Source organism: Scyliorhinus canicula, chromosome 9, assembly GCF_902713615.1.
Source record: "Scyliorhinus canicula chromosome 9, sScyCan1.1, whole genome shotgun sequence".
NCBI lineage: Eukaryota > Metazoa > Chordata > Chondrichthyes > Carcharhiniformes > Scyliorhinidae > Scyliorhinus > Scyliorhinus canicula.
The window spans coordinates 116890642-116917855 of NC_052154.1; the positions used below are offsets into that span (position 1 = coordinate 116890642).

Here is a 27214-nt window from a genome sequence, read left to right on the forward strand (position 1 = left end):
TGTGTGTCTGCCACGCGGGTAGTCCCCTGCACTCTGGGGCCCCCTTCGTCTACAGACCGTACTGGGTGGGTGCTTGCAGCGGTTCCTTGTTTTGAGCCCTTGGTTGTGGCACTTTGTAGCCCTGTTCCTTTTCTGGCCTCTTTTGTCCCTTCGTCCCTGCATTTCCCCTCCCTGGTCTCTCGCTCCCTGTGTGCCCCCCCCCCCCCCCCCCCCCCGGTCTCTCCCTTTTCCCTCCGTCCCCGTTTTCTTTCCCGACTTTGACGGGTGTCTCACCCTCCCCTGCCTGGCGCCTTCCCCCCCCTGTTGGGGGTGCGCTGCGGCCCTGCTTTGTTGCGTGCCCCCGGCGCTAGCTTTCCTGCTAGTACGGTGGCTCCCCTCTCGGGGGTTGTTGTCTAGACTTAGTTTATGTAGCTTACTATAAATTGATCTGTTGATTGGCTTAATTATGCCTTGACTTAAGTTTGTAAATGTTATTGGTGCAGTATTGCTATCCTGCTGTAAATAGTATAATGTTGAACTTTTTAAAATTTGATTTTTGCTTGTTTTTTTCCACAAACATGGTAGGCACTGTGTAATTCAGAAAGTAACTAATATAATTAAATCTCTGGGATCAGATCTTTAAATCAGAATTTGTGCAAGGTTTGAAGAGTAGAAAGTAATTGAGCCGCAAAAAGTACGATAAAATAACTTTTAAGTTAATTAAAAATTCTGAGTTGTTAAGAATTTTCAATGTCGGGGGCCAAACGCCGATAAGTTTAAGTTGAAGGAAAAGAGACGACTGCAGCCAAAGTGCTTGGAGGAAGAACCTCCAGTCATGTTGCATTATTCTACTATCTCATGTGAAAATACCAGCCAACCCTTCGAGATCGTCACTCCAATCTTTCACCCTACCCAGCTCCGTATCCAAAGACATTGTGAATATCTCAAATGTCTTTGGGACAAGAATTTGCAGCTGGACATACGTGGGATGGTAAGGAGGTAGTTAGATGCTGAGATTAATTGTTGGTTACAGCCAAACCAAACTGTTGCAGATCACCACTTGTACTCTGCACTTACAGCAGAGGGAGTAACTACACCTGCAATACTGTTAGCAAGGCCAATAAATCCACCATTGAAGTAAGAGCAGAAAGAAAGTTGATTGAAATATAAATAACTGGGAAAATTGATTTTGGGAAGAAATTAGTCAACTATTTCCATTTGCAGCAAGTAATGCAAATCAAAATTTAGGTGGCAAAGAAAAACTGCGATGTGAATACTGTAGAGGTTTTGAGGAAGGGAGTGAAAAGCAAAGTTACTTGTATCTTTGTTTTGAAACTTGATAGTCAATGTATTTTATAAATTCTTATCTTAACGGCCTATGTCTTTTAGTTTCAGTAAGTTACTTAATATTTTTACCTCTTGTGAATAAAATGATCGCAAGAAGTGAACTATTGCATTTGTTGTAAATAAAAGCACATTCCAATTCCTATGAACAACATTACAGAGAGTGGTGGTAAGTCTAATTCAGAAGGAACACATCATTATTTGTTTTAATTTCTTTGGAAGAGGGAAGTCAGCCTAGATGCTTCTGAAGTATTTAATAGCAGCTGCCAGAAGGAAACTCGGCATTTTCAAATAGCAACATTGACATTTCTTCCCTTTTCTGTCTGATGTGATTAAATTATTATTTTCTGTTTTACCTTCAGATTTTTTTCTCACCATGGATGGTGAACTGAGCCCTCAAGATAAGAAGGACCTGGATAAGTTCATTAAATTCTTTGCCCTGAAGGTAAAAATTCTCCACACCATAAGGCACTGATTGATGCTTATGGAGAAGAGTGACAACCTCCATGTTAACGAATGGGAAGCTTTAAATTTGCACAAAACCTCTACTTTTGTCTGTAGATCAAGTTAAGCTAAGTAAACCGTGACTGTAGCTTTGGATTCTGGTGGTATATTCTCACTTCCCGAGCAACGTGCACCAAATATTTCAGCATTTGCTTTTGTTGTAACCTTCACTCAATGGTGTGCCCTGTGTTCCAGAAATTATCTTTTCAATACTCCTTTAGAGAAATACATGCCCAAAGAGGTTTAAATGGCCACTCAATGATCCACTTACTGGAATTGTTATTGTTACAAATTAAGGTATAAACCACTCTTCAGTGCCAAATATTACTATGTAGACCAATTACTTGCAGCTTTAAACAACTAATCTCTTTAGTTTGAATTAATTCCGAGCATTAAATACAATGCTCAATAAATGGTGAAAGTACAATATATATTTATATACAGTGAGAAAGTGTCACAAGATATTTGGAATATCAGAATAGCTCCAGGCTGAAGACTACAAAAATGTTTTTAATTTAATGACCAGATTCTGTTTTCCAACAATCTGTTTGTTTTCATCACTTTTTGCTTTGAAGTATTTTTACTCTCAAACAAAATCTGTTCTGAGACTTACTGTGACGTGATCAACTACTTTACAAAAGAGCTGAGATTTGTTTCAAAACTCCTGATTTTAATCAAATTAGCATGAAAACCAACGCTTCTATTCACACACACACACACACACCACCACCCCCACCCCCCAAATGTTGAGGCTTCGGGGCAGCATGGTGGCACAGTGGTTAGCACTGCTTCCATCAGGTCCAGAGTCTCGGTTTCAATTCTGGCCTCAGGTGGCTATCTGTGTGAAAGTTACTCTTTCTCCCCATGTCTGTGTGAGTTTCCTCCGGGTGCACCGGTTTCCTCCCACAGTCCAAAGATTTGGGGTTACGGGGATAGGGTGGCGGCATGGGCACAGGGTGCTCTTTCCAAGGACCTGTGCAGATTTGATGGGCCGAATGGCCGCCTCCTGTACTGTAAATTCTCTATGATCTAAGTTTTGTGAAGAGAACATGAAAAATCAGATTTTATTTCTTTTTCTATTTCCCTCTGCCAATTAACTTCGGTAGGAGTCAAAATTCTAAGTCACGTGACTTCTAAGTTGTCACAACAGTTAGATTAATAATAAAACTTAAATCCTAGTGCTAGTGATGAAGGTGAAGAAAGTTAGCTCTGGTGATATTTGTGTCTTAATAAAATGGTTGAATATTTTACAGACCGTCCAGGTAATTGTGCAAGCACGGCTCGGGGAAAAGATATGTACCCGTTCATCCTCTTCTCCGACAGGCTCAGACTGGGTAAGGCCTCCTCTCCAATTTTCTGCCATCCACTTCTGAAGATGCTGACTCTTGTTGGGTTGTAGTTCCACAGGTGTTTCAGCTGTCCTTCATGACCTTGCACAAATTCTTCAAGTATGAGACTAGGCCAACGGTTTTGGCAAACTGTTGGCTTACTATGTCAGGGTGGCCTTGCAACCAAGCCTCCTTATGTCATGTGTGCTCTATGAATTACCTTAAACTGAATGAGACGTAGCCTCGCACACGACAAGGACGCATTCACCTTCCACAGGGCCTCAGCCCACGTCCTGGCCTCCACCTCCCCTCTCAGCTTCTCCCTCCCACTTAAGCTTTATGTCCCCCACCAGGGCCTCCTGCCAATCCATCAGCTCCTTGTAGACCTCGGACACCTTCCCCTCCCCATCTCCTTCTTCGACATTACCGTATCTTACAACCCCAGGGGCTGTAGCCCAGGAAAAGATGATACCTCTCTCCTCATAAAATCCCAGACCTGCAGATACCTAAAACCATTCCTCCTGGCCAACACTTACCCTTCCGCCAGGTCCTCCAACTTCGCAAATTTGACCCTTATACATAAGTTGCCAAATCGCTGAAACCTGCCTGCAGGCACCCCAGAAACTTTGCATCCAGCCCCGCCGGTGCAAACCTATGGTTGTCATAAATCGATGCCCACACCATAGCACCCTCCAGTCCCAAATGCTGCTTCCACTGCCCTCACACCCTCAAGGCCAACACCACCACTGGGTTCACGGAGCGTCTGGCTGGCAAGAACAGCAAAGGCACTGTTAACGATGCCCCTAAGCTGGTTCCCCGACAAGCAGCCGCCTCCATCTAATAATAATAATTTTTATTATTGTCGTAAGTAGGCTTACATTAACACCACAACATTATTTTCAGCAACGCCAGCTGCCCCCCTCCTCGCCACTGCTCCAAAAAAGCCCTCCTAACCCATGGGATCTTCCCTGCCCACACAAACCCAGAAATAAGCGCATTGACATTTTTAAAGAAAGCCTTTGGGACAAAGATTGGGAGGTTCCGGAAAACTATCAGAAACCTTGGCAGCACCGTCATTTTTACTGTCTGCACCCATCCTGCCAGCAACAATGGCAGCACATCCAACTTTTTAAAGTCCTACTTCATCTGCTCCACCAATCGCGTCAAGTTCAGCTTGTGTGGGGCAACACAGTTGCGCAGTGGTTAACACTGATGTCTCACGGTGCTGAGGATCCGGGTTCGATACCGGTCCCGGGTCGCAGACCGTGAGGAGTTTACACATTCTCCCGAGTGCGTGGGTCTCACCCCCACAAAACCCAAAGGTATGCAGGGTAAGTAGATTGGCCACACTGAAAATTGCCCCTTAATTGGGAAAAAAAGAATTGGGTACTCTAAATTTTTTTAAAAGCTCAACTTGTGCAACTGTACCCAGCCCCCCATCACCTGAATGCCCAGGTATTTAAAACGCGCCCCACTACCTTGAACGGCAGCTCCACTGATCTCCTCGCCAGCCCTCTAGCCTCAATTGGGAACACTTCTCTCTTCCCCATGTTCAACTTACACCCAGAGAACCGACCAAAATCCCCATAATTGCCAACCAATGGGTCTGAAATGTCAGCATTCTTTGGAGACCGTTCTCTCCAAAATAATCTAGTCCACTCCTCTACCATACCCAACACCCCTCCCTTCACCCATGGCACCTTTCCATGCAATCACAGAGGGTGTAACACCTGCTCCTTTACCTCTTCCATGCTTAACATCCCAGGCCCAAAACATTATTCCAGGTTAAGCAGCATTTCACTTGTACCTCTTTCAATTTAGTCTATTGCATTCGCTGTTCCCAATGTTGTCTCCTCTGTTCGGAGAGACCAAACGTAGACCTGGTGATTGCTTTGCTGAGCACCTTCAGTCTGTGCGCATTCAGGACCCTGACCTTCCCGTTGCTTGCCATTATAACAAGATCCTGCTCCCATGCCCACATGTCTGTCCTTGGCCTGCTGCAATGTTCCAGTGAAGCTCAAAGCAAACTGGAGGGACAGCACCTCATCTTCCGATTAGGCACGCTATAGCCTTCCGGTGTCAACATCAAATTTAATAATTTCAGATGGTCAGCTCTAACCCACCTTGACCCCTTTGTTTTCATTCCATTACATTTTAACTGTCTTTTACATTTTATTTATCTTTCTTCGTATATATATATTTTTCCCCCTCCCCCCCACATCTGTCACAGTTTACCCTCTGATTTTAATTTCTCTGCTGCTTGGCCTTTCACACCTTTTATTCTCTCTGGGGACTGCCATTAGCATTCTTTTCCCTTGTTTCTGTGGCTATGACTCATCTTTCATTCCCCACCTCACAGTATTCATATCTCCCACTTTCTATGCCTTTTGCTTTGACAAATAGTAATCTGGACTCAAAATGTCAGCTCTTCTCTCTACAGATGCTGCCAGACCTGCTGAGATTTTCCAGTATTTTCTCTTTTGGTTTCATATACTGGCCCTCAGTAATTGCCCCACCGTCATCCCTGTGGGCACTAATCCGAACTCCATCTGGAGCCTCTGCCTCTCCTTCAACTGCCTGCTTCCGGGGACTCCGAATACCTTCTATCCACCCTCAGAATCTCATCTACCAGCCTTGCCATCTCTGCCCGCTCCGCCTTTTCCCTGTGCGCCTGAATTGAGATAAACTTCATCTTGACCACCGCCTTTAGTGCCTCCCCTGTATTGTTTAGCTCCACATACCCCCGGATGGCATCCCTCACCCAGTCGCACACCTCTTCATCCACCGACAACCCCACATCCAGCCTCTACTGCAGCCGCTGCCCCTACCTCCGGTCCACTCACAAATCCACCCAGTGCGGCGCGTTGTCAGAGACCACGATCGCCAAATACTCCAAGTTGACCACCCCCACCAACAACTCTTTATCCAGCACATATGGGTGAAGTATGAGAATTCCTTCGCCTTTGGCCTCAAACACCTCCACATGTCTATCCCGCAATGTGCTCCAAAAACCCCTTCAGCTCCTTCGCACTCCCGACACTTCCACCCACAGCCATGACCTGGCTCAACCTGACCCTCCTCTTCGCCAGTTCTGCGCCCAAGTCCTGGCATAACCGCAGCTCATGCCCTTCCGAGGTGCACTCCCTCATCTGCCTTGCCTACTGAAGTATCTTCTCCTTATCCAGAAAGCGGTGCAAATGCACCACTATCACCCTTGTGGGCGTGCCCGCGAGCAGCCTCCTCATCAGCGCCTTGTGCGCTTGGTCAAGCTCCAGGGGCCAATAAACAAGTAGCATTCGAGGCAGGGAGAATCATGTCAGACATGGGGGGTAGGTACATAATGGTGAGTGGGAAGCTGGAGGGGGTGCAGCTGGTACTCGTGAACGTATACGCTCCGAATTGGAATGATGTGGAATTTATGAGGCAGGTGTGAGGCAAGATCCCAGACGTAGAGTCACATAACCTGATCACAGGGGGAGATTTTAATACAGTAATTGAACTGGAATTGGACCGGTCAAAATCCAGGACCGGGAGGGTGCCAGCTGAGGCAAAGGAATTGAAGGGGTTTATGGAACACATGGGCGGAGTAGACCCATGGAGGTTTGCACGGCCAAGGGCGAAGGAGTTTTCTTTTTTCTCCCATGTCCACAAGGTATACTCTCTCATCGACTTTTTTGTTCTGAGCAGGGCTCAAATACCGGGGGTGGTGGATACTGAGTACTCGGCTATCGCAATGTCGGATCATGCCCCACATTGGGTGGATCTACGGGTTAGTTTGGAGAGAGGACAACGCCCGCTATGGAGGCTGGATGTTGGGTGGTTAGCAGACAAAGCGATCTGTGGGTGTGTGAACAAGTCCATCCAAAACTACCTGGAAACAAATGATATGGGGGAGGTCTTTGCAGCAATGGTTTGGGAAGCTTTGAAGGCAGTAGTCAGGGGGGAATTAATCTCGAAATGGGCCCACAGAGAAAAAGCGGAATGGGCTGAGAGGGATAGGTTAGTTGAGGAGATACTCCTGGTGGACAGGAGACAGTCAGCGGACCCATATGCGGGGCTACTGAGGGAACGGCGGAGGTTACAGGAGAGTTTGGGCTATTGGCTACAGGGAAAACGGTGGAACAGCTGAGGAAGGCAAGCGGGGCGATTTATGAAAAGGCTAGCAGAATGTTAGCGCACCAGCTCAGAAAAAGGGAGGCAGCCAGGGAGATGGGGAAAGTAAAGAGTAGAGGTAGGAATATGGTCCTGGACCCAGTGGGGGTGAATGAGGTGTTTGACGACTTTTACAGCAAATTATATGAGTCGGAACCCCCGGCTGGAGTGGAGGGGATGAGGCAGTTTTTGGGTCAGTTGAGGTTCCCAAGGGTGGATGAGGATCTGGTGGAAGAGCTGAGAGCCCCAATTGAAATTGAGGGGCTGGAGGGCATGCAGTTGGGTAAGGCCCAAGGGCCGGACGGCTACCCGGTGCAATTCTATAAGACGTTTTCAGAGATATTGAGCCCACTGCTGGTGAGGACATTTAATGAAGCAAGAGAGAAGGGAGTCCTCCCCCCAACAATGTCGCAGGTCTCGATTTCATTGATTCTGAAATGGGAGAAGATCCAGAGCAATGTGGGTCAGACAGGCCAATTTTTCTACTGAATGTGGAAGCCAAACTGCGAGCTAAGATACTGGCCACAAGGATAGAGGATTGTGTCCTGAGGGTGATAGGGGAAGACCAGATGGGACTTGTAACGGGCAGGCACCTCAAGGCCAATGTTCGAAGGCTTTTAAATGTTATTGATGCCCTCAGAAGGAGGGGATATGGAGGTGGTGGTAGCAATGGATGCGGAGAAGACTTTCGATCTGGTGGAGTGGGATTACCTGTGGGAGGGTTTGGGTTTGGTGAGGGCTTCATTGACTTGGTGCGGTTGCTCTATCAGGCACCAGTAGCGAGTGTGCGTACGAACCAGCTGAGGTTGGGGTATTGTAGAGCCTCTAGGAACTGGAAAGGGCTGGTTTGGGGATAAGGGGTGGGGGGGGGGGGGGGGGGCACCGGATCTCTCTTTACACAGATGGAGGGGATGGGGGAAGTTATGTGGATCCTCGGGGAATTTGGTAATTTTTCGGGGTATAAATTGAACATGGGGAAAGCGAGATGTTTGCGATCCAGGCAAGAGGGCAGGAGAAGAGACTGGGAGAGCTGCCGTTTAGAATGGTGGGAAGGAGATTTCGGTATCTGGGAATCCAGGTGGCCCGGGAACGGGAGGCACTGCACAAGTTAAACCTATCCTGGCTGGTAGAACAAATGAAAGCGGACTTTAAGAGATGGGACATGCTCCCGCTATCACTGGCGGGGAGGGTGCAGACTGTGAAAACGACGGTCCTCCCCAGATTTCTGTTTGTTTTCCAGTGCCTCCCCATCTTCATCCTAAGGGCCTTTTTCAAGCGGGTGAAGAAGGTTATTGCGGGCTTTGTGTGGGCGGATAAAACCCCGCGAGTGAAGAAAGTGTTGCTGGAGCGCAGTCGGGGGGAGGGTGGGTTAGCGTTGCCGAACTTTTGCAATTACTACTGGGCGGCTAATATAGCCATGATTAGGAAGTGGGTAGTGCGGGAGGGGTCGGTATGGGAGCGGATGGAGGCGGCGTCATGTAAAGACACAAGTTTAGGAGCACTGATATCGGCTCCTTTTCCGTTCTCGCCGGCCCGATACTCCACAGTGGCAGTGGCAGCTCTGAGAATCTGGGGGCAGTGGAGGAGATACAAGAGAGTGGAGGGAGCATCGGTTTGGACCCCGATTTATAATAATCATCTGTACCGGGTAGGCTGAATGGTGGGTTCCGGAGATGGCAAAGGGCAGGAATTAGGAGGATGGGGGATCTATTTATAGACGGGAGCATCCCCAGCTTGAAAGCCTTGGAGGATAAATTTGAATTGCCAGCAGGGAATGGGTTTAGGTATTTGCAGGTGCGAGACATCTTGAGAAGGCTGGTTCCGGCCTTCCCGCTGCTGCCGCCACAGGGGATACAGGACAGTGTAGTCTCCAGTACCTGGGTGGGAGGAGGAAACTCCGGTGAAAGAGCTTAAGGGCAAGTCGGAAGACGAGCTAGGAGAACAGATAGAGGCGGGTCTGTGGGTGGATGCCCGAAGCAAGGTTAATACAGCCTCATCATGTGGTAGGCTTAGCCTGATACAATTCAAAGTAGTCCACCGGGCACACATGACGGTGGACCGGATTAGCAAGTTTTTTGGGTGGAGGACAGGTGTGTGAGGTGCGCAGGAAGCCCAGCAATTCATGTCCACATGTTTTGGTCATGCCCGAAGCTTAGAGGGTTTCGCGAAGGCAATGTCCACGTTACGCAAAACACGGGTGGTGCCGGGTCCGGTGGTGGCGATCTTTGGAGTGTCGGAAGAGCCAGGGGTTCAGGGGGCAAAAGAGGCCAACGTCATGGCCTTTGCCTCCCTGATAGGCCGGAGACTGATCTTATTAATGTAGAGGGCCTCGAAGCCCCCAAGTGTCGAGACCTGGGTTTGTGACATGGCTGGGTTTCTCAGTCTCGAGAGAACAAAGTTTGCCTTAAGAGGTTCAATGGTAGGGTTCACCCAGAGGTGGCAGCCGTTCGTCAACTTTCACAAGGAAAATTAAAATGTCAGCAGAAGCAGAAGCAGAATTCCGAAGTGGGGGGCGCGGACAGTTGTTTTATTGTTGCGGTGTGTGAAGATTGTGATGGAGGTGGAAATGTTTATTGTACCATGGTTATGTCGCTGTTATTATTATAAAAACTTGCAAATACCCGGATAAAAATACTTTTTTTTAAAAACAGGTTAAAGTCCAATATATTTGTTTCAAACACTAGCTTTTGGAGCACTGCTTCTTCCTCACCTGAGGAAGGAGCAGTGCTCCGAAAGCTAGTGTTTGAAATAAACATGTTGGACTTTAACCTGGTGTTGTAAGACTTCTTACTGTGCTCACCCCAGTCCAACGCCGGCATCTCCACATCTTTAAAAACAAAAAAGCTATGGGGGCTATTCAAAGGCTCCCTCCCCAACATTTTGGCCATGTACGTGCCAGCCTCAGCACCTTAAATGCCTCAGATTTTGACTTTTGGAGCGATTCTCCAGATCCTCCACCTTCTCCTTCAGCCTCTTCTGGCTCTCTCAAATCACCCCCTCCATGACCACCACTGGGGGCCAGCTGCTCCTCGTCCTCCCCACCAGTTCCTCCACTTTCTGGATCACGTGGTCCTGGGACTCCAGCCTCTGCTCCACTCTCTTAATCCCAGCTTTGATCGGTTCCCCACTTTTGACAGGTCTTCCAGCTCCTCCTTCCTCTTCTGGCTGAACTTTGCGTTCAAAAACTCTCCGTTGCCCACTGGCCTGGCAATACAGCCCCCTTGTCCTCCAACAGCTCTTCTCGCCCCACTCGCAGTTTGGGGATCCAGCCACACCAGAGTTGTAACACCTTCTACAGGTACTCCTGAACCTCTTGCCATCAAAAACATCGCCTTTCGGATGGGGAAAAGACCAAAAAAATACCGCCTTGAGCAGCATCCGTCAAATGTGCAGCCACTTACTCCATGGCCGTCACCAAAAATCATAAACGATAACTTGAATCGATTTGAAGAAACCAAAATGAATCTTGCTATCACATATAATTGGACTAAGATGGCAAACAGTACTGTGTTCTCTCTCACAGTTTAACCTTGCAATAAAGGACATACCAGAAGTCACCCATGAGGCTAAGAAGGCACTGGCAGGGCAACTTCCAGGAATTGGACGGTCAATGTGTGTGGAAATTTCTCTGAAGACATCTGAGGTATCGTGCCAAATTTAATAGCACATTAATATTTGTCTTTTTCCAAGCTTCGTTTTATTTGATTAACTAACAATTTCAGTTATTCGCTAGAATGAAGATAGTTGTGTTCTGTGTTGTAGACAACTGAGGCTTCATTCCTAAAGGCAGCCGTGATGCCTGAAGCTATCCACGGGCTAATTTTTCACTAGCTTACTTGCAGTTTTTCTATAAGTACGACCATAAGATTTGCTTTTGCCCTTCCCTAAAATTGCTGATTAGCAACATCCAATTCCACAGACATCAGCAATTTTTATACCTGTGATTGCTATGCATCAACCGTCTTCTATACTTGTGCTGCATTTAATATCCCTGATGCAAACTGCAGTATCTGTTGGTTCTTTCATGATCCCACCGTGTCACAATTAGAGCACCTAAATATCTAAAAATTAGCTTCATTGTTTCACAAGGTGGAATGCCTAGGAAACCATCTGCACATCTTGATCTTTAAAATTTGGTGTCAGAATGCCTTCAGCAAGTTTACTTTATCAAAAGTTATCGAATTTGAGGCCATGAGGTCACATTTGCTTTCCATACCTTGGTAATCTTGCCCTTTAAAATGCAGGTAAAATATGTTTTCTTTTAACAAACATATTATTTTCTTGTTTTTCCTGTTTTAATTTTGGAGAATGGTGTTATACATCTATACCCACACTTAGTGCGAGTGTGCATGTTCTACTTTCCTCCGTCAATTCAAGTGCACGTCCACGCCATGGGGAGGTGGTGGCGTAGTGATATTGTCACTGGACTAGTAATCCAGACACCAGGGGACCTGGGTTCAAATCCCATCATGGCAGATGGTGAAATTTGAATTCAACAAAAATCTGGAATTAAAAGTTAATAATACCACTATACCACCATCTCCCTCTGGTTCAATCACAAAGACCATTTCCATAAATGAGTCCTCATTGCCTGTGACTTAGAATATGCCTTACCTGTCCAATGTCCAAATAATAGCAAGCTCAGTGGTCAAATGGAAACCCAAATAACTTATTACAAGTGTCTATGATAATTGCAGTTTTGAAAAAGCATGAAATAAGCATTCCATCAAGTATGGTTTGTGCAGTAAACTAGCAAACAGATGTATGAAGCATTAGATAATTACGTGTACAGTTGCAAGGACAAAGAGTAGATTTGCAGTAATTACTAGCCTTATTCCTCTTGAGTTAGATAGAAATGACAAGCAGTCAAATATGCACAAAAACTGATAGAAAAGATCCTTGGTGGAGGCTTGATCTTGCCTTGGACAGAGCGTCTTGTTTGCCCAGCTCTGTCTCTGAAGGCATCAGAAGCCCTGCTGAATTGCAGCAAGCCAACCAAAGGTATGCTTTCAAAACTATCAAGAGGCTCACAGGAATAAAGATAGTTAAAATGTAACTCAAACTAAAAATGTACAATTTAAAGACTTCAAATATGTGCTTTGAAGACACTCTTTTATTTGAGTTGAATTGCTCCTTTCTGAGAACAAGATAATTGGTTTACATTGTTTACATAATGTTTACATTGCTGAAGATCCACTCCTCAAAGAACACCCACTCAATATTGCTGGAATACTTCTGTAGTTGTAAATTAGTAACAGTACTTGAGAAACACTGAACAAAGCAGCCATATAAACTTTTCTTTGCTAATGCCTTTGAAATTACTACATCATAAGTATCTTTGAAACCTGAGGAGGCACCTCGCACTAAATAACTTTTTTAAACGAGCTGGCAATTTCCCGTACAAAGATATTAAAATAAGTATACTTTCCATACATTCACTTCAGAAGTACTTAACTGACTGAGGTTCTTTGGGATGTCCTGAGGACATGGAACAATGTTGCATGGATCTTAGAAAACACATATGGATTACCACCGATTATATCCTTTCATTGTTGAATCTGTATTCCTCCCTGTCGAACATCAGTTTGCGAGAAAAGGCAGGTATCAATTCTGGGCCCCAGTGTCCACTGAGATTGGCCTTCTAATGTCACTATTGAATTCTGAAGGAAATGACTGTCACACTGGGGCTGCCAACTTTGTAATAGTTGGTCTTATTTTCACCAATCTATCTGTTGCTCATGCATCTGTCAACCATGGAATAGGTAGATGTGACAATGGTGCAATCTTTGTGAAAGCAAAGCCTGGGCTCCATCCTGACGACAACCTTCATCAAGTATTACTACTAAACAAAATAGGGCAGATCTAGCATCACAAAACTGGGTCTGGGAATTGTTGACCAGCAACTGTACTTTACACCACCGCAATCAGAATTGACTCATCCTTCGCCGCTCAGTCATCATCAGTAGACTGACTCTCATTCATTATTGAGTATGAAATAGTGTCCTACCAGGGGAGGTGGACCCGGGAGGAGATGAGGGAGGCATGGGCAGTTTTTGGACAAGCTGGAATTTCCCCAGGTAGGGGAAGCAAAGAAGCAAGCTTTGGAGGAGCTCCTGTGGCTGAGGGAGGTGTTGGATAGTATCAGGGGTATGAAGTCGGGGAAGGCCCCTGTGCCAGATGGTTACCCAGCGGAATTCAATAAGGAATTTACAAAAGACCTGGCACCACATCTGTTGGCAGCGTTTAATGAAGCACTGGAGAAGGGAGAGTTGCCGGAGACGATGGCGCAGGCAGTAATCACACTAATTCCGAAAAAAAAGGGACGATCCTGGTGGAATGTGGGTCGTATAGGTCCATGTCACTATTGAACACGGATGTGAAAATATTGGCTAAGTTGTTGGCGGGGAGAATGGAGGAGTGTGTCCCCGGGGTGGTGGCAGAAGATCAAACAGGCTTTGTGAAGGGCAGGCAGCTCGTGAGTGATGTAAGACGGTTGTGGTGATGAATCCATCGGGGGCTCTGGTACCAGAGGTGGTGGTGTCCATGGACGCGGTGAAGGCATTTGATCAGGTGGAGTGGTGGTATTTGTTCGACGTTTGGGAAGGTTTGGGTTTGGGCTGAGATTTGTGGCATGGGTGCGGTTGCTGTATGCTGCACCAAGGGTGAGGACGAATGATATGAGCTCACAACGCTTTGACTTACACAGGGGTACGAGGCCAGGGTGCCCGCTGTCACCGCTGCTGTTTGCGCTGGCCATAAAGCCATTGGCGATGGCTCTCAGGGGATCGGCAGAGTGGCGGGGGTTTATGAGGGGGATCGGGTGTTCTTCTCTGCTGTTCCTCTTGCTGTATGTTTCGGATCCGCTGGAGAGTATGGGAAGGATTATGGACCTGCTGGGGAGGTTTGGAGGGTTCTCAGGGTACAAGCTGAATGTAGGGAAAAGCGATGTGTTCCGCATGAATGAGCTGGCACAGCGGGCTAAATTTGGGGGATGCCATTTACAGTAGCGAGGGATAGGTTTAGGTATTTGGGGATTCAGATAGCGAGGGAATGGACTCCACAAGTGGAACTTGACAAAGCTGGTGGAGGAGGCTAGGAAGGATCTTAAGAGGTGGGATACACTGCACTTAACGCTGGCAGGGAGAGTCCAAGTGGTGAAAATGAATTTTCTGCCGAGATTCTTGTTTATCTTTCAGGCTCTCCCAATCTTTATACCAAAAGCCTTGTTTCGGAAAGTGGACACGATCATTTCTGACCTTGTATGGGCAGGCAAGGTGCCGAGGGTGGAGAGAACTCTGCTACAGAGTCAGAGGTAGTAGGGGGGCCTGGCGTTGCCGAACTTGCTTCATTATTATTGGGTGCCGAATGTGGACAAGGTGCGGTGGTGGTGAGAAGGGATCGAGTGGGTTAGGATGGAGGAGGAATCTTGTAAGTGGTCTAGTGTGAGGGCTATGGTGACGGCAGCGTTGCCAATGGCTCCAAGTAGGTATTCAAGAAGCCCGGTGGTGCAGCCACAGTGAAGATATGAAATCGGTTGAGGAGGCATTTTAGGATGGAAGGGATGTCAAGGCTAACGCCGTTGTGCGAGAATCATGAGTTTCAGCCGGGGGAGATGGATAGTGTATACAGGAGGTGGAGGGAAGTTGGGCTGGTCAAGGTGAGAGATCTGTATTTGGAGCATGGGTTCACCAGTCTGGAGGAGCTAAGGGAGAGGGTAGAGCTGCCGAGGGGGAGTGAGTTCAGGTATCTGCAGGTTAGGGACTTTGCGCAAAAGGTCTGGAGGGGGTTTCCTAGGTTGCCAGGATGCACCCTGCTGAAGCGACTGCTGCTCCTAGATATGGAACGGGAGGGAAGAATTGGGGATATATACAAGTGGCTGGGGGATTAGGAAGGTGAGCAGGTGGTGAAGATCAAGGATATATGGGAAGCGGAGTTGGGAGGGGAGATCAATTGGGGAGCATGGAGTGAGGCACTGCGTAGGGTAAACGGGACCTCCTCATGTGCAAGGATGAGCCTGATACAGTTTAAGGTGGTGCACAGGGTGCAGATGACTTGGGCGAGAATGAGTGGGTTCTTTCAGGAGTTGAAAGATGAGTGTGAGAGGTGTGGGCCAGCGAATCACACGCACATGTTTTCGGGGGTTGCGAAAAAGTGGAAAGATTCTGGACGGATGTGTTCGCAGTCTTAGCCAGGATAGTGCAGGAGGAGGTGGACCCGGACCCTTCAATGGTGATATTTTGGGTCTCAGAGAAGCCAGAGCTCATGCAGAGGAGAACGGCCGATGCCTTGGTCTTGGCCTTCGCCTCGCTGATTGCACGGTGGCGAATTGTGCTGGAGTGGCGGTCGGCATCGCCACCAGGGGTGGCGGCTTGATTGGGTGACCTGTACAACTTCCTGCGATTAGAGAAGATAATGTATGAGTTAAGGGGCTCTTCAGGGGAGTTTGAGGAAAGGTGTCCCGTTTCTTGAGTGCTGTTGGAGATGCAGTCTTCCAGGCAAGCAAAGTACTCAATAATACTCCTAATTTGTGCCTTGTCATTGGTGGAAGGACGTTGGGGAGTCAGGAGGTGATTCATTCATCGCAGAAGTCTCAGCCTCTGATGTGCTCTTGTAGGTACAGGATTTGTGTGACTAGTACAGTCAATTTTCTGTCAGTGCTGACCCCGAGATGTTCATCGTGGGGTATTCAACAGTACAGACTCATTCAACTGGAGTGGCATTGATGTAGCATGAATGTTACTTAGCACTTATCATCCCAAGCCTGAACGTTATCCAAATCTTTGTGCATGTGGTGAGAACTGTGTCATTTACTGAACAATAGCAATTGGAGTTGAATCATCAATGACCATTCCCACTTCGAACACGATCAAAGGAATGTCATTGCTGAAGATGCTGGGCACAGGGCACTTTCCTGAGGAACTCGTGCAGTGATGTCCAAGGGAAGAGCTGATTCCCTCCAACCAAATTCCTTCCTTCTTTTCCTGGTATGGCACCAAGCCAGTAGAAAGCAGAGGAGATCAAAGGTGCCTTGATAGACTTTAAATCACAATAGGTTAGAAAAGAACAAATAAAAACAGACATATTTCAGTGAGGGTTTCAAAGATTTGGGGGGCGATAAATAGAAGATTTAGGACCGAGAGCAGTAGTAAGCTGTTTTTTTAAACCGAGCATAATGATGTGGAACCCTTGACTAGAGTTTGTAACTGCTGCAAAGTACATGTGAAAGTACCTATGTTGTCGAAGGTTATGGACTGTGCATACTGCTGAGCAAGCTCTTGTCGCCTTGACTGAACTGACTTGGCAACATGTTGGAATATGTAATTGTGAGAAGATTAGAAGGAGGTAGAGTAGAATCGTGCACTCGGCTGTTTCCACTCAAGCTATAGGCAAAACCAAGCAAAACATTGCAGTCTTCTTGCATCCAATTCTGAATGATGGTGGATAATTGGACAATTCATGGGAAGAAGAGTCCTTGGACGTGCTGACCTTCAATGATGGTGAAGTCCACAGGGTAGCTTCCAGAGGGTGGGTGGGTGGGAGAGTGGAGCGTCTCTGACATTTATAAGGAACTTATGGGGTCAGAGGAGATGCATACCGAGGAGCTGAAGCGCAAGTGGGAAGAGGAGTTAGGAGGAGAGATAGAGGATGGTCTCTGGGCCGCGCGTTGAGTAGAGTCAACATGTCCACAACATGTGCCAGGCTCAGCCTGATACAATTCAAGGTCATTCATCAGGCTCACATGACAGTGACCCGGATGAGCAGGTTCTTTGGGGTGGAAGACAAGTATGCAAAGTGTGCGAGAGGGCCAGTGAACCATGTCCACATGTTCTGGACATGTCCAAAGCTTAGGGGATTTTGGCAGGGGTTTGCAGATGTCATGTCGCAGTGTTAAAAACAAGGTGGCACCGAGTCCAGAGGTGGGGATTTTCGGGGTGTCAGAAGACCCGGGAATCCAGGAGAAGAGGCAGACGTTCTGGCCTTTGCTTCCCTCGTGACCAGGAGACGGATACTATTAGCTTGGAGAGACTCAAAGCCCCTGAAGTCGGATACCTGGCTATCTGACATGGCTAGCTTTCTCTGTCTGGAAAAAATTAAGTTCGCCTTCAGAGGTTTGCGGAAAATTAATCATCAGCAGAGTTTAGTTTAGTTTAGAGTAGGGGGTTAATAAAGGTGGGACCTGTAAGGGAGGGAGACACTTTTGCACTATGTTTATAGATTCATTTACATTGTTTATTTGGTTGTTGTTGTAATACCAAAAAGACCTCAATAAAATGTTTATTAAAAAAAAATGATTGTGAAGTCCAGCATCTGAGTCCAAATAGCAAGGCTGAAGTGTTTGCAGTCACCTTCAGCCAGAAATGCTGAGTTGCAAGATCCATCTTGGCCTCCTCACGACATTCGCCTCCCGCCCAACCCATCACAGAAGCCAGACTTCAGCCAATTCGATTCACTCCGTGTTATCATTACAGGCCCCAGAAAAAGAAAAAAGGAAAACTTAGATTTAAAAAAAAAAAGAAAGGCCAGGCCCTGTGATTTGGGAATTACAATTTCCGATGGGCATCAGTGGTCTCTGCATGTGCACATGCACAGGCCCTGGAAAGGCTGCACGTGCACAGATAGTTACTTTTTACGATCTTTGGCTTCTGCACAAGTATTGGCCAAAGAATGGCAGCACATGCACAATTGAAGCATATTCTCATTGTCAGGCCACGAACCGACCCTGTGCATATGCACAGTTCATTCTTTTCTCGAATTTTAAAATTCAAAGCTCGTCCTGTGCTTGCGCAGGAAGTCAATGGAAAACAAAAGTGAAACAGAGCTGGAAGAAGATTAAATGGCTTAGAACGGACTACCATTCAGCAGAAGGTGCCAGAAGATACTGAACAAGAGTGGGAGCTGCATGGAGCAGATCCCAAGAGAAGAAGGAAGTCCCAAAACCATGGTGTTGGACAGCAAAACGTCCCAAGATGACAGTTAGGTCAAAGAATTAGCACAGCAATCTGGAACTGATCCTGTTCAATTAAGTAAGGAGCAGAGGAAAAGGCTCCAAATTGAAGGGAGCGGAATGAAGGTCAAGTGGCCTTGCAAAAAGCCAGAAGATCCAAGGAGGCAACCCGAGATTGGTGAGTTCTGACTACAGGTCTGTATAGCAGTACTGTTCTGTTGGCATGGCTGAGTATCTGAGAGTGATGGAAGGCGAAGCTTGAATACACATGGTGATCTGGGGCGAGAAACATTGGAAGAAGGGATTGACACCCTGGGAAGAAGAGATTTAAACCCCGGTGTGGGGCTGGGCTGGGGGGGGGGGGGGGGGGGGGGGGGGGTTGGGGGTTAAAATGTCATCAATGGATTCCTGTGACTCCGTTCAGTAGCTGCTTTCCCCATTTTTGTTTTAATTAAGGGGCAATTTAGCATGGCCAATCCACCTAGCCTACACATCTTTGGGTTGTGGGGGTGAGACCCACGCAGACAGTGGGAGAATGTGCAAACTCCACATGGACAGTGACCCGGGACCAGGATTGAACCCGGGCCCTCGGCGCCGTGAGGCAGCCGTGCTAACCACTGCACCACCTTGCCACCTGCCCTCCACATTTCTAAACCAGAAATAAAATCTTGAATCTATCAAGCCAAGTTCCACCCTGGGATCTGACTTGTCCAGTGGTAACATCAATTGGAATCATAACATTATCAGGATGTAGCTGAGGGCAGTAGGCACAGCAACGGCTATGGGCCAGTTGTATTGGCTGACTGTGTGTGCTCTAGCGAAAGCTGCACCAAGAGCCACGCTGTTCGAACACCACTTCTCTGATGTCTACCCAACCAAAGCGGAAAATTTCCCTGGTATGAGTTGTCCATAAGACAAATCCAATCTGACCAATTACTGCCCATCCAGTTTACTTTCAATCATCAGCAAAGTGATGAAAGGGATCACCAACACCCTATCAAATGACATTGTTAATAACATGCTTACCAGTGCTATGGTTGGGTTCTGCCAGGGGTTATTTACTCAAACTCATTACAACCTTGGTCCAAACATGGATGAAAGAGTCTAGAGGAGTGGAGAGAGTGACTGTCCTTTGCCGTTAAGGCAACATTTGACCATGTGTAACATTGATTGACTGGAGTGTAGTGGTAATATAACTGGGCAAGTAATCTGGAGTCCCAGACCTAGACTCGTACTCCATGGCAGTTGATGGAATTTGAATTTAATTAATAAATCTTAAATATAAAACTAGTCATAGCAACAATGACTATGACCAACTTTATCGATTGTTGTAAAACCCATCTGGTTCACTAAAGTCCTTTTCAGAGAAGGAAATCTGCCATCCTTACCCGGTCTGGCTGACTCTTAACCAACACATAGTTCAAGGAAATTAGAGATGGACAAACGTTTATGATCTTGCCTGTGATGTCCACATCCTGTGTAAGAATAATGGGGAATAAAATACACATCATGATGATTGAGGATGTTTGGAGCCAATCTTTGTAGCTTCCAGTCATTGCTGTGAGTGTTCCTCAGAGAACATTCTTCAACTAAACCATCTTCGGGCACCAATAGGATGGTACCACTTTCACCTCAAAGTCACGTTTATCATGCCTTCATAATCATTAGATCAGTATCTGGATTTCCCTACCTAATACCATCAAGGGAACACCATTCCCACAAGGGCTGCAGCAGTTTCAGGTCCCACCACTGATGTCTGAGAGCTGCTAAGAATGGATATTAAATGCAGCCTTGTTATTGGCTCTCGCATTCCAAAATAATTTTTCTTTTAAATGTAACAGATATCTTACTTGTCATGCCATGGGGCAGCTCCAACCACCTTGATTAATTTTTTAATGCTTTTTCTAACCATGCTTATCTAAAGGAGGAGCTCCAACAGTAAATACCAGACAGTAATAATGAAAAACGATCATAACTACAATCTAATATACATAATGAAGGGCATGTTGTCTTTATGTAAAATGAGATAATCATTGAAAGTCTAAGTCATCATACCACTTCAGTTTGGATATCAGCAGCAAATATCAACATCTTTAATGTTTAACAGACTGTTTGAAAACACCCGAAATATCTCTTTCCCTATTTCCTACTTTAAGTTGCTGCTTAAAACTGACTTCTTTGACCAAGCTTCTGGTCATCTGCCCTAACATCTTTGTGGCACAGTGTCAAATTTTGTTGAGTAAGGAGCGTGTGAAGTTCCTTGGGACATTTTACTGCATTGAAGGTGCTATTTAAAGAAATGCATGTTGTTGTTCTGGAATCACTTCCAATCTTTTTGTTATATTTTGTGCCAGGGAGATTCTATGGAACTGGAAACATGGTGTTTGGAAATGAATGAAAAGTAAGTTTTTAGTCTTTTTAACAAGATTTTTACTAAAAGTAATATTTTCTATTTATAAATCATAGGGAAGATGAGAGGAAGTGTTTCTTTCCTAAGTTGCACTGAAGATTAATAATGCTGCAGTATTGATAGTTCCAAGTTGTTCATGCTAAGGTGGCTGAAAGATACTTAACAAGCCTAATTTAAAATTCTGGCAATCAGATTCCTGTTAGTTCATTTTAGATATTTTATTGTGAGAAACGAAGAACACAGAAATACTTCCTCCATATTGGACTAACTTGTTATTTTTAAGATCTTGAAGTCTCTGTTTTTGTTTATTCAGATGTGATAAAGAAATTAAGGTTTCCTACACTGTCTACAACAGACTGTCTTTGCTACTGAAGTCGCTTCTTGCAATCACAAGGGTGACACCCGCATATAAACTATCCCGAAAGCAGGGACATGATTATGTAATCCTATACAGGTAAAATATAACAACTTTCTAGCTATTTATGGTATCCTAATTTTGTTACTTCAAGTAATGTGCTGGAGGCTTTTAATCTATTTCACTTAAAATTAACATGTAGAAAGATGTGTTATACTTTCTTTAAGATTTATTCTGCAGAAGTGGGGTGTCACACACCAGCAAGGCTGAGCTATCCTGACATATAGAGGTTTGCTAGGCACTTCAGAAGGACAAATTGGTATGGGAAACAAATAAGCCAAACTGAACAAGGACGACATGGATCCTTCTCTCAAAAGACAAAAGTGAACCAGTTGGATATTTGCAATGATCCTCCTGCTTCTTGCTCACTTTTCTTTCGGAACGCTAATTGAATGTAACTTCTGAAACTGCCCTAGGCGGAGTTGAATATTTCATTGAATCCTTACAGTGCTGAAGGAGACCATTCAGCCCATCAAGTGTTCAGCAATCATCTGAAAGAGTACTCCACCCAAGTCCACTCCCCCATCCTATCCCCGTAACCATAAGAACTAGAAGAAATAGGCCTTCTGGCCCTTCGAGCCTGCTCCGCCATTCAGTGAGATCATGGCTGATCTTTTGTGGACTTAGTTCCACTTTCCCACCCAACCACCAGAACCCTTTATTCCATTTTCTTCATAAAAAAAACTATCCATCTTTATCTTGAAAACATTTAATGAAGGAGCCTCAACTGCTTCACTGGGCAGGGAATTCCATAGATTCACAACCCGTTGGGTGAAGAAGTTCCTCCTAAGGTCAGTCTTAATTCTATTTCCCCTTATTTTGAGGCTATGCCCCCTAGTTCTGACAACACCCGCCAGTGGAAACAACCTGCCCGCATCTATCCTATCTATTCCCTTCATAATTTTATATGTTTCTATAAGATCCCCCGCATCCTTCTAAATTCCAACGGGTACAGGCCCAGTCTACTCAACCTCTTTTCGTAATCCAACCCCCTCAAATCTGGGATTAACCGAGTGAATCTCCTCTGCACACCCTCCAGCGCCAGTACGTCCTTTCTCAGGTAAGGAGACCAAAACTGAACACAATATTCCAGGTATGGCCTTACTAACACCTTATACAGTTGCAGCATAACCTCCCTAGTAGAACAGTACAGCACAGAACAGGCCCTTCGGCCCTCGAAGTTGTGCCGAGCAATGATCACCCTACTTAAACCCACGTAACCCGTATACCCGTAACCCAACAATCCCCCCATTAACCTTACACTACGGGCAATTTAGCATGGCCAATCCACCTAACCCGCACATTTTTGGACTGTGGGAGGAAACCGGAGCACCCGGAGGAAACCCACGCACACACGGGGAGGACGTGCAGACTCCACACAGACAGTGACCCAGCCGGGATTCGAACCTGGGACCCTGGAGCTGTGAAGCATTGATGCTAACCACCATGCTACCGTTAATTTCCATCCCTCTAGCAATGAAGGACAAAATTCCATTTGCCTTCTTAATCACCTGTTGCACCTGTAAACCAACCATTTGCAACTCATGCACTGGGACACCCAGGTCCCTCTGCACAGCAGCATGTTTTAATATTTTGCCATTTAAATAATCCCTTATTCCTACCAAAATGCATAACCTCACATTTGTCAACTTTGTATTCCATCTGCCAGACCCTATCCCATTCACTTAAACTATCTAAATCCCTCTGCAGACTTCCAGTATCCTCTGCACTTTTTACTTTACCGCTCATCTTAGTGTCGTCTGCAAACTTGGACACGTTGCACTTGGTCACCAACTCCAAATCATCTGTGTAAATTGTGAATGATTGTGGCCCAACACTGATCCCTGAGGGACGCCACCAGCTACTAATTGCCCACCACAGCAACACCCATTAATCACCACTCTGCTTTCTATTAATTAACCAAACCTCTATCCATGCTATTACTTTACCCTTAGCGCCATGCACCTTTTATCTGATGCCTCATCCTGTTGTGTGGCACTTTGTCAAAAGCTTTCTGGAAATCCAGATATACCCACCTGCATTGGCTCCCTGTTGTCTACGGCACTGGTAATGTCCTCAAAACAATTCCACTAAATTTGTTTGGCACGACCTGCCCTTTATGAACCCATGCTGCGTCTGTCCAATGGGACAATTTCCATTCGGACGCCTCACTATTTCTTCCTTCATGATAGATTCCAGCATCTTTCCGACTACCGAAGTTAAGCTCACTGGCCTATAATTACCCGCTTTCTGCCTACCTCCTTTTTTAAACAGTGGTGTCACGTTTGCAAATTTCCAATCCGCCGGGACCACCCCAGAGTCCAGTAAATTTTGGTAAATTATCACTAGTGCATTTGCAATTTCCCTAGCCATCTCTTTTAACACTCTGGGGTGCATTCCATCAGGCCAGGCGACTTGTGTACCTTTAGTACCATTAGCTTGCCCATCACTCCCTCCTTAGTGATAACAATCGTCTCGAGGTCCTCACCTGTCATAGCCTCATTTCCATCAGTCACTGACATGTTACTTGTGTCTTCCACCGTGAAGACCGACTCAAAAAATCTGTTCCGTTCCTCAGCCATTTCCTCATCTCCCATTATTAAATCTCCCTTCTCATCCTCTAAAGCAGTGCATCTCAAACTATCTGATGTGGCGTACCGGCAGTTTTGTTTTTCAATGTGCCAGGGACCGGTGAGCGAAACAAGCCAATCCAGGATTACTGTCTCTTTCTTTTCTGGAAACACTCCAAGTACCGGCAGATGATGGCTCGCGTACCGGGGTACCACACTTTGTGAAGCGCTGCTCTAAAGGACTAACATTTACTTGAGCCACTCTTTTTTTTTTGTTTTATATATTTGTAGAAACTTTTATTCTCTTTTTGTATTCGGAGCAAGTTTACTCTCATAATCCATCTTGCTCTTCTTTACAGCTTTTTTAGTAGCTTTCTGTTGCCCCCTAAAGATTTCCCAATTCTCTAGTCTCCCACTAATCTTTGCCACTTTGTATGCTTTTTCCTTCAATTTGATACTCTCCCTTATTTCCTTAGATATCGACGGTCGATTTTCCCTCTTTCCACTGTCCTTCCTTTTTGTTTATATAAACTTTTGCTGAGCACTGTGGAAAATCGCTTGGAAGGTTCTCCACTGTTCCTCAACTGTTTTACCATAAAATCTTTGCTCCCAGTCTACCTTAGCCAGCCCTTCTCTCATCCCATTGTAATCTCCTTTGTTTAAGCACAAAACACTCGTGTTTGCTCCTTCCAAGTGGATCCCTAACTGTGAGATCATTAATCAATCCTGCCTCATTACACAGGACCAGATCTAGGACTGCTTCTTCCCTCGTAGGTTCCGTTACATAGTGTTCTAGGAAACTATCGCAGATACATTCTATAAACTCCTCCTCATGGCTGCCTTGACCGACCTGGTTAAACCAATTTACATGTAGATTAAAATCCCCCATGATAACTGCTGTACCATTTCTTCATGCATTAGTTATTTCTTTGTTTATTAGCCGCCCCACCATAATGTTACTATTTGGTGACCTACCAACTACTATCAGTGACTTTTTCGCCTTACTATTCCTGATTTCCACCCAAATGGATTCAACCTTATCCTTCCTAGCACCGATGTCATCCCTCATGACTGCCCGGATGTCATCCTTAAATAACAGCTGCACCACCTTCATTACCATCCACTCTGTTCTTCCAAACAGTTTGATACTTGATACCCTTGGATATTTAACTCTCAGTCGTGACCATCCTTTAACCCTGTTTCAGTAATGGCCACTAAATCGTAGTCATTCATGATGATTTGCGCCATCAACTCATTTACCTTATTCCGAATACTATGAGCATTCAGGTAAAATACCCTTATGTTGGCTTTTATACCTCCGTTTTCAATCCTAACACCTCTATCAGTAGCCTCTCCTAAGTTATTTTTCCTTTTTCTTTTAACTTTTCTCCTAATTTTTCTTACCGTAGAACCCATATCTTCATGTAATAACCTGCCGTGTCGCTTTCCATTTATGTTTTTACTTCCCGTAACCCCACCTAACCTGCTCATCTTTGGACAGTGGGAGGAAATCGGAGCAACCGGAGGAAACCAATGCAGACACGGGGAGAATGTGCCAACTCCACACAGACACTGTCTTAAGGCTGGGTCCCTGAACCTGTGAGGGAGCAGTACTCGCCACTGTGTCACTGTGCTGTCTCTTGTCCTGTGGGTTATTAGTCTAGACGTCTGGATTACTAGTTCAATAACATAACTACTATGGCTGGATTCCGTGGATTGGAAAGTCCCTTTGACCTGTGCTTCAACCACCACAGATGAATATGAGCTTCTTGTCAGTTTTAGGATCAATGTAAAATTGGTTCTGGCATTCACAGCACCCTCTACTCTTCAAGAACTTGAGACCATAGCAGAAATTTGCTTAGAATTTGGTACTAAATCCAGCATCGTTCATCGGCCACATGAATGATTTGTTTCAAAATCAGGATCGTGTACCAGAGGAGTTGAAGGGAATATGGGAGGAAGTGCCTTTCAAATTTCAAAAAAATCCAAGACTGGATAAAAAAAGTCATTTTGTGTGCTGAATGGAGAGAAAATAGTTTAACTGTTTGCAAAACAGCAGTTGGAGATCAGCTATGACAGGTCTCATCATCAGAAAAGACTTTGCCAAATTATGTATCTGGCACATCTATCTTTGACTGCCTCTATTTAAGATGCCAGAATCCTTCTGCAACCAGACGACTGGTTCAATGCTTGAACTTTAATCTCACCTAGTGTAAAGCGTCTATCTTAACGTTTGAGCACCTACATGGCTAGTTCCTACTGATGAGATTCCAAGTGGGCCAGTTGAAGCCATGGTTCGGCACGGTGGTACAGTGGTTAGCACTGCTGCCCCACAGCTCCATGCCTCCGGATTCAATTCCAGCCTCGGGTGATTGTCTACTTGGGTTTCCTCAGGGTGCTCCACTTTCCTCCCACAGTCCAAAGATGTGCTAAATTGCCCCTTGTTCAAAAGTTTAAGTGGGGTTAATGGGTTATGGGAATAGAGTGGGTTTAAATAGGGTGCTCGTTCCAAGCCCGGTGCAGACTTTATGGGCTGAATGGCCTCCTTCTGCACTGTAAATTCTATGATCCAACGGTGAGCTTTTCCATAGTTGTTGACCTGTACTGCTTTTACAGATTTGCAACAATCCAATATTGTTATGTAGAAAATTATCTTTATTTACGTGGGAGGGGGAATCGCTGAGCACAATGTATTTCCTCCGTATTTCTAACTTTCCCAATTTCCTTGAACATGACTTGTATTTCATTTTATCCTCCGTAAGTACTTAACTGAGATTGATGTTTTTTTGTTTTCATTTCCAGGATATATTTTGGAGAAGTGCAGCTGAATGGCCTTGGCGAAGGTATGTCTCTTAACTTTTTTATCCACCAATGATATTAAAAGACTCGCTGCTGGATTTTTCCATCTGTCCCGAAACTTAAAAATTGCAGAATTAGGTGTTTTTAAAAATCTGTTGCAGCAGGCTCCCTGATATCCACGGATGTGCAAAACTAGCCGCATCTTTCCTACAGAAGCCATTCAGACAAGCCATTTTCTAGTCAATGACCTAATGCCATTTCTTCAGCAATTGCCATGTTCAGTGGAATATTGTAATGTTGAAGCTGGCATATCGGATGCATTGGTATTATCCCAATAGCCACCAAAGTAGAAATATGCTAACTCCACGGTATGTTTTGAACTCTCAACCTTTGTGTTACTTGGCAAAATGCCATAACCACTCAGCTACTGTTCACATTCAAAGTGGAATTTTGTGTCAAGTATGTTCTTTTGTGTGCTTCGAAGTGGAGCTATCGTGTTCAAAATTCTATGCTGCACCCCGGCAACTCCAATTCTGGTAAACTACAGATAACTATGTATATTGGAAGGAATACAACGGGTTAATAATATGATGTTAATACTTCTCAACACCAGATGGAGCTAAGGAGCAGTCATATATCATGTGACTCTTGGGATTCTGGGAGAAGGTGTTTCGGCGTGAAATAAATTTGTTGCATAGTTTAAAGTTCCGTAGTTAGAGATAGCGTATAGTTTAATTTAATAATTTGTACCTCGTTGACTTGTTCGAA

General features: G+C 45.4%; 1 protein-coding gene across 1 annotated transcript in view; it reads left to right on the top strand.

Annotated features, from left to right (window-relative positions):
• The window catches only part of atg13 (ATG13 autophagy related 13 homolog (S. cerevisiae)), a 207915-nt gene that overhangs the window by 24157 nt on the left and 156544 nt on the right, over nucleotides 1-27214 (top strand). Inside the window, 6 exon segments of the mRNA XM_038807451.1 lie at nucleotides 1686-1768; nucleotides 3081-3161; nucleotides 10831-10950; nucleotides 20607-20653; nucleotides 20976-21116; nucleotides 26450-26490. Of these exon segments, the coding sequence (XP_038663379.1) occupies nucleotides 1700-1768; nucleotides 3081-3161; nucleotides 10831-10950; nucleotides 20607-20653; nucleotides 20976-21116; nucleotides 26450-26490 (499 nt within the window). The 5' untranslated portion in view covers nucleotides 1686-1699.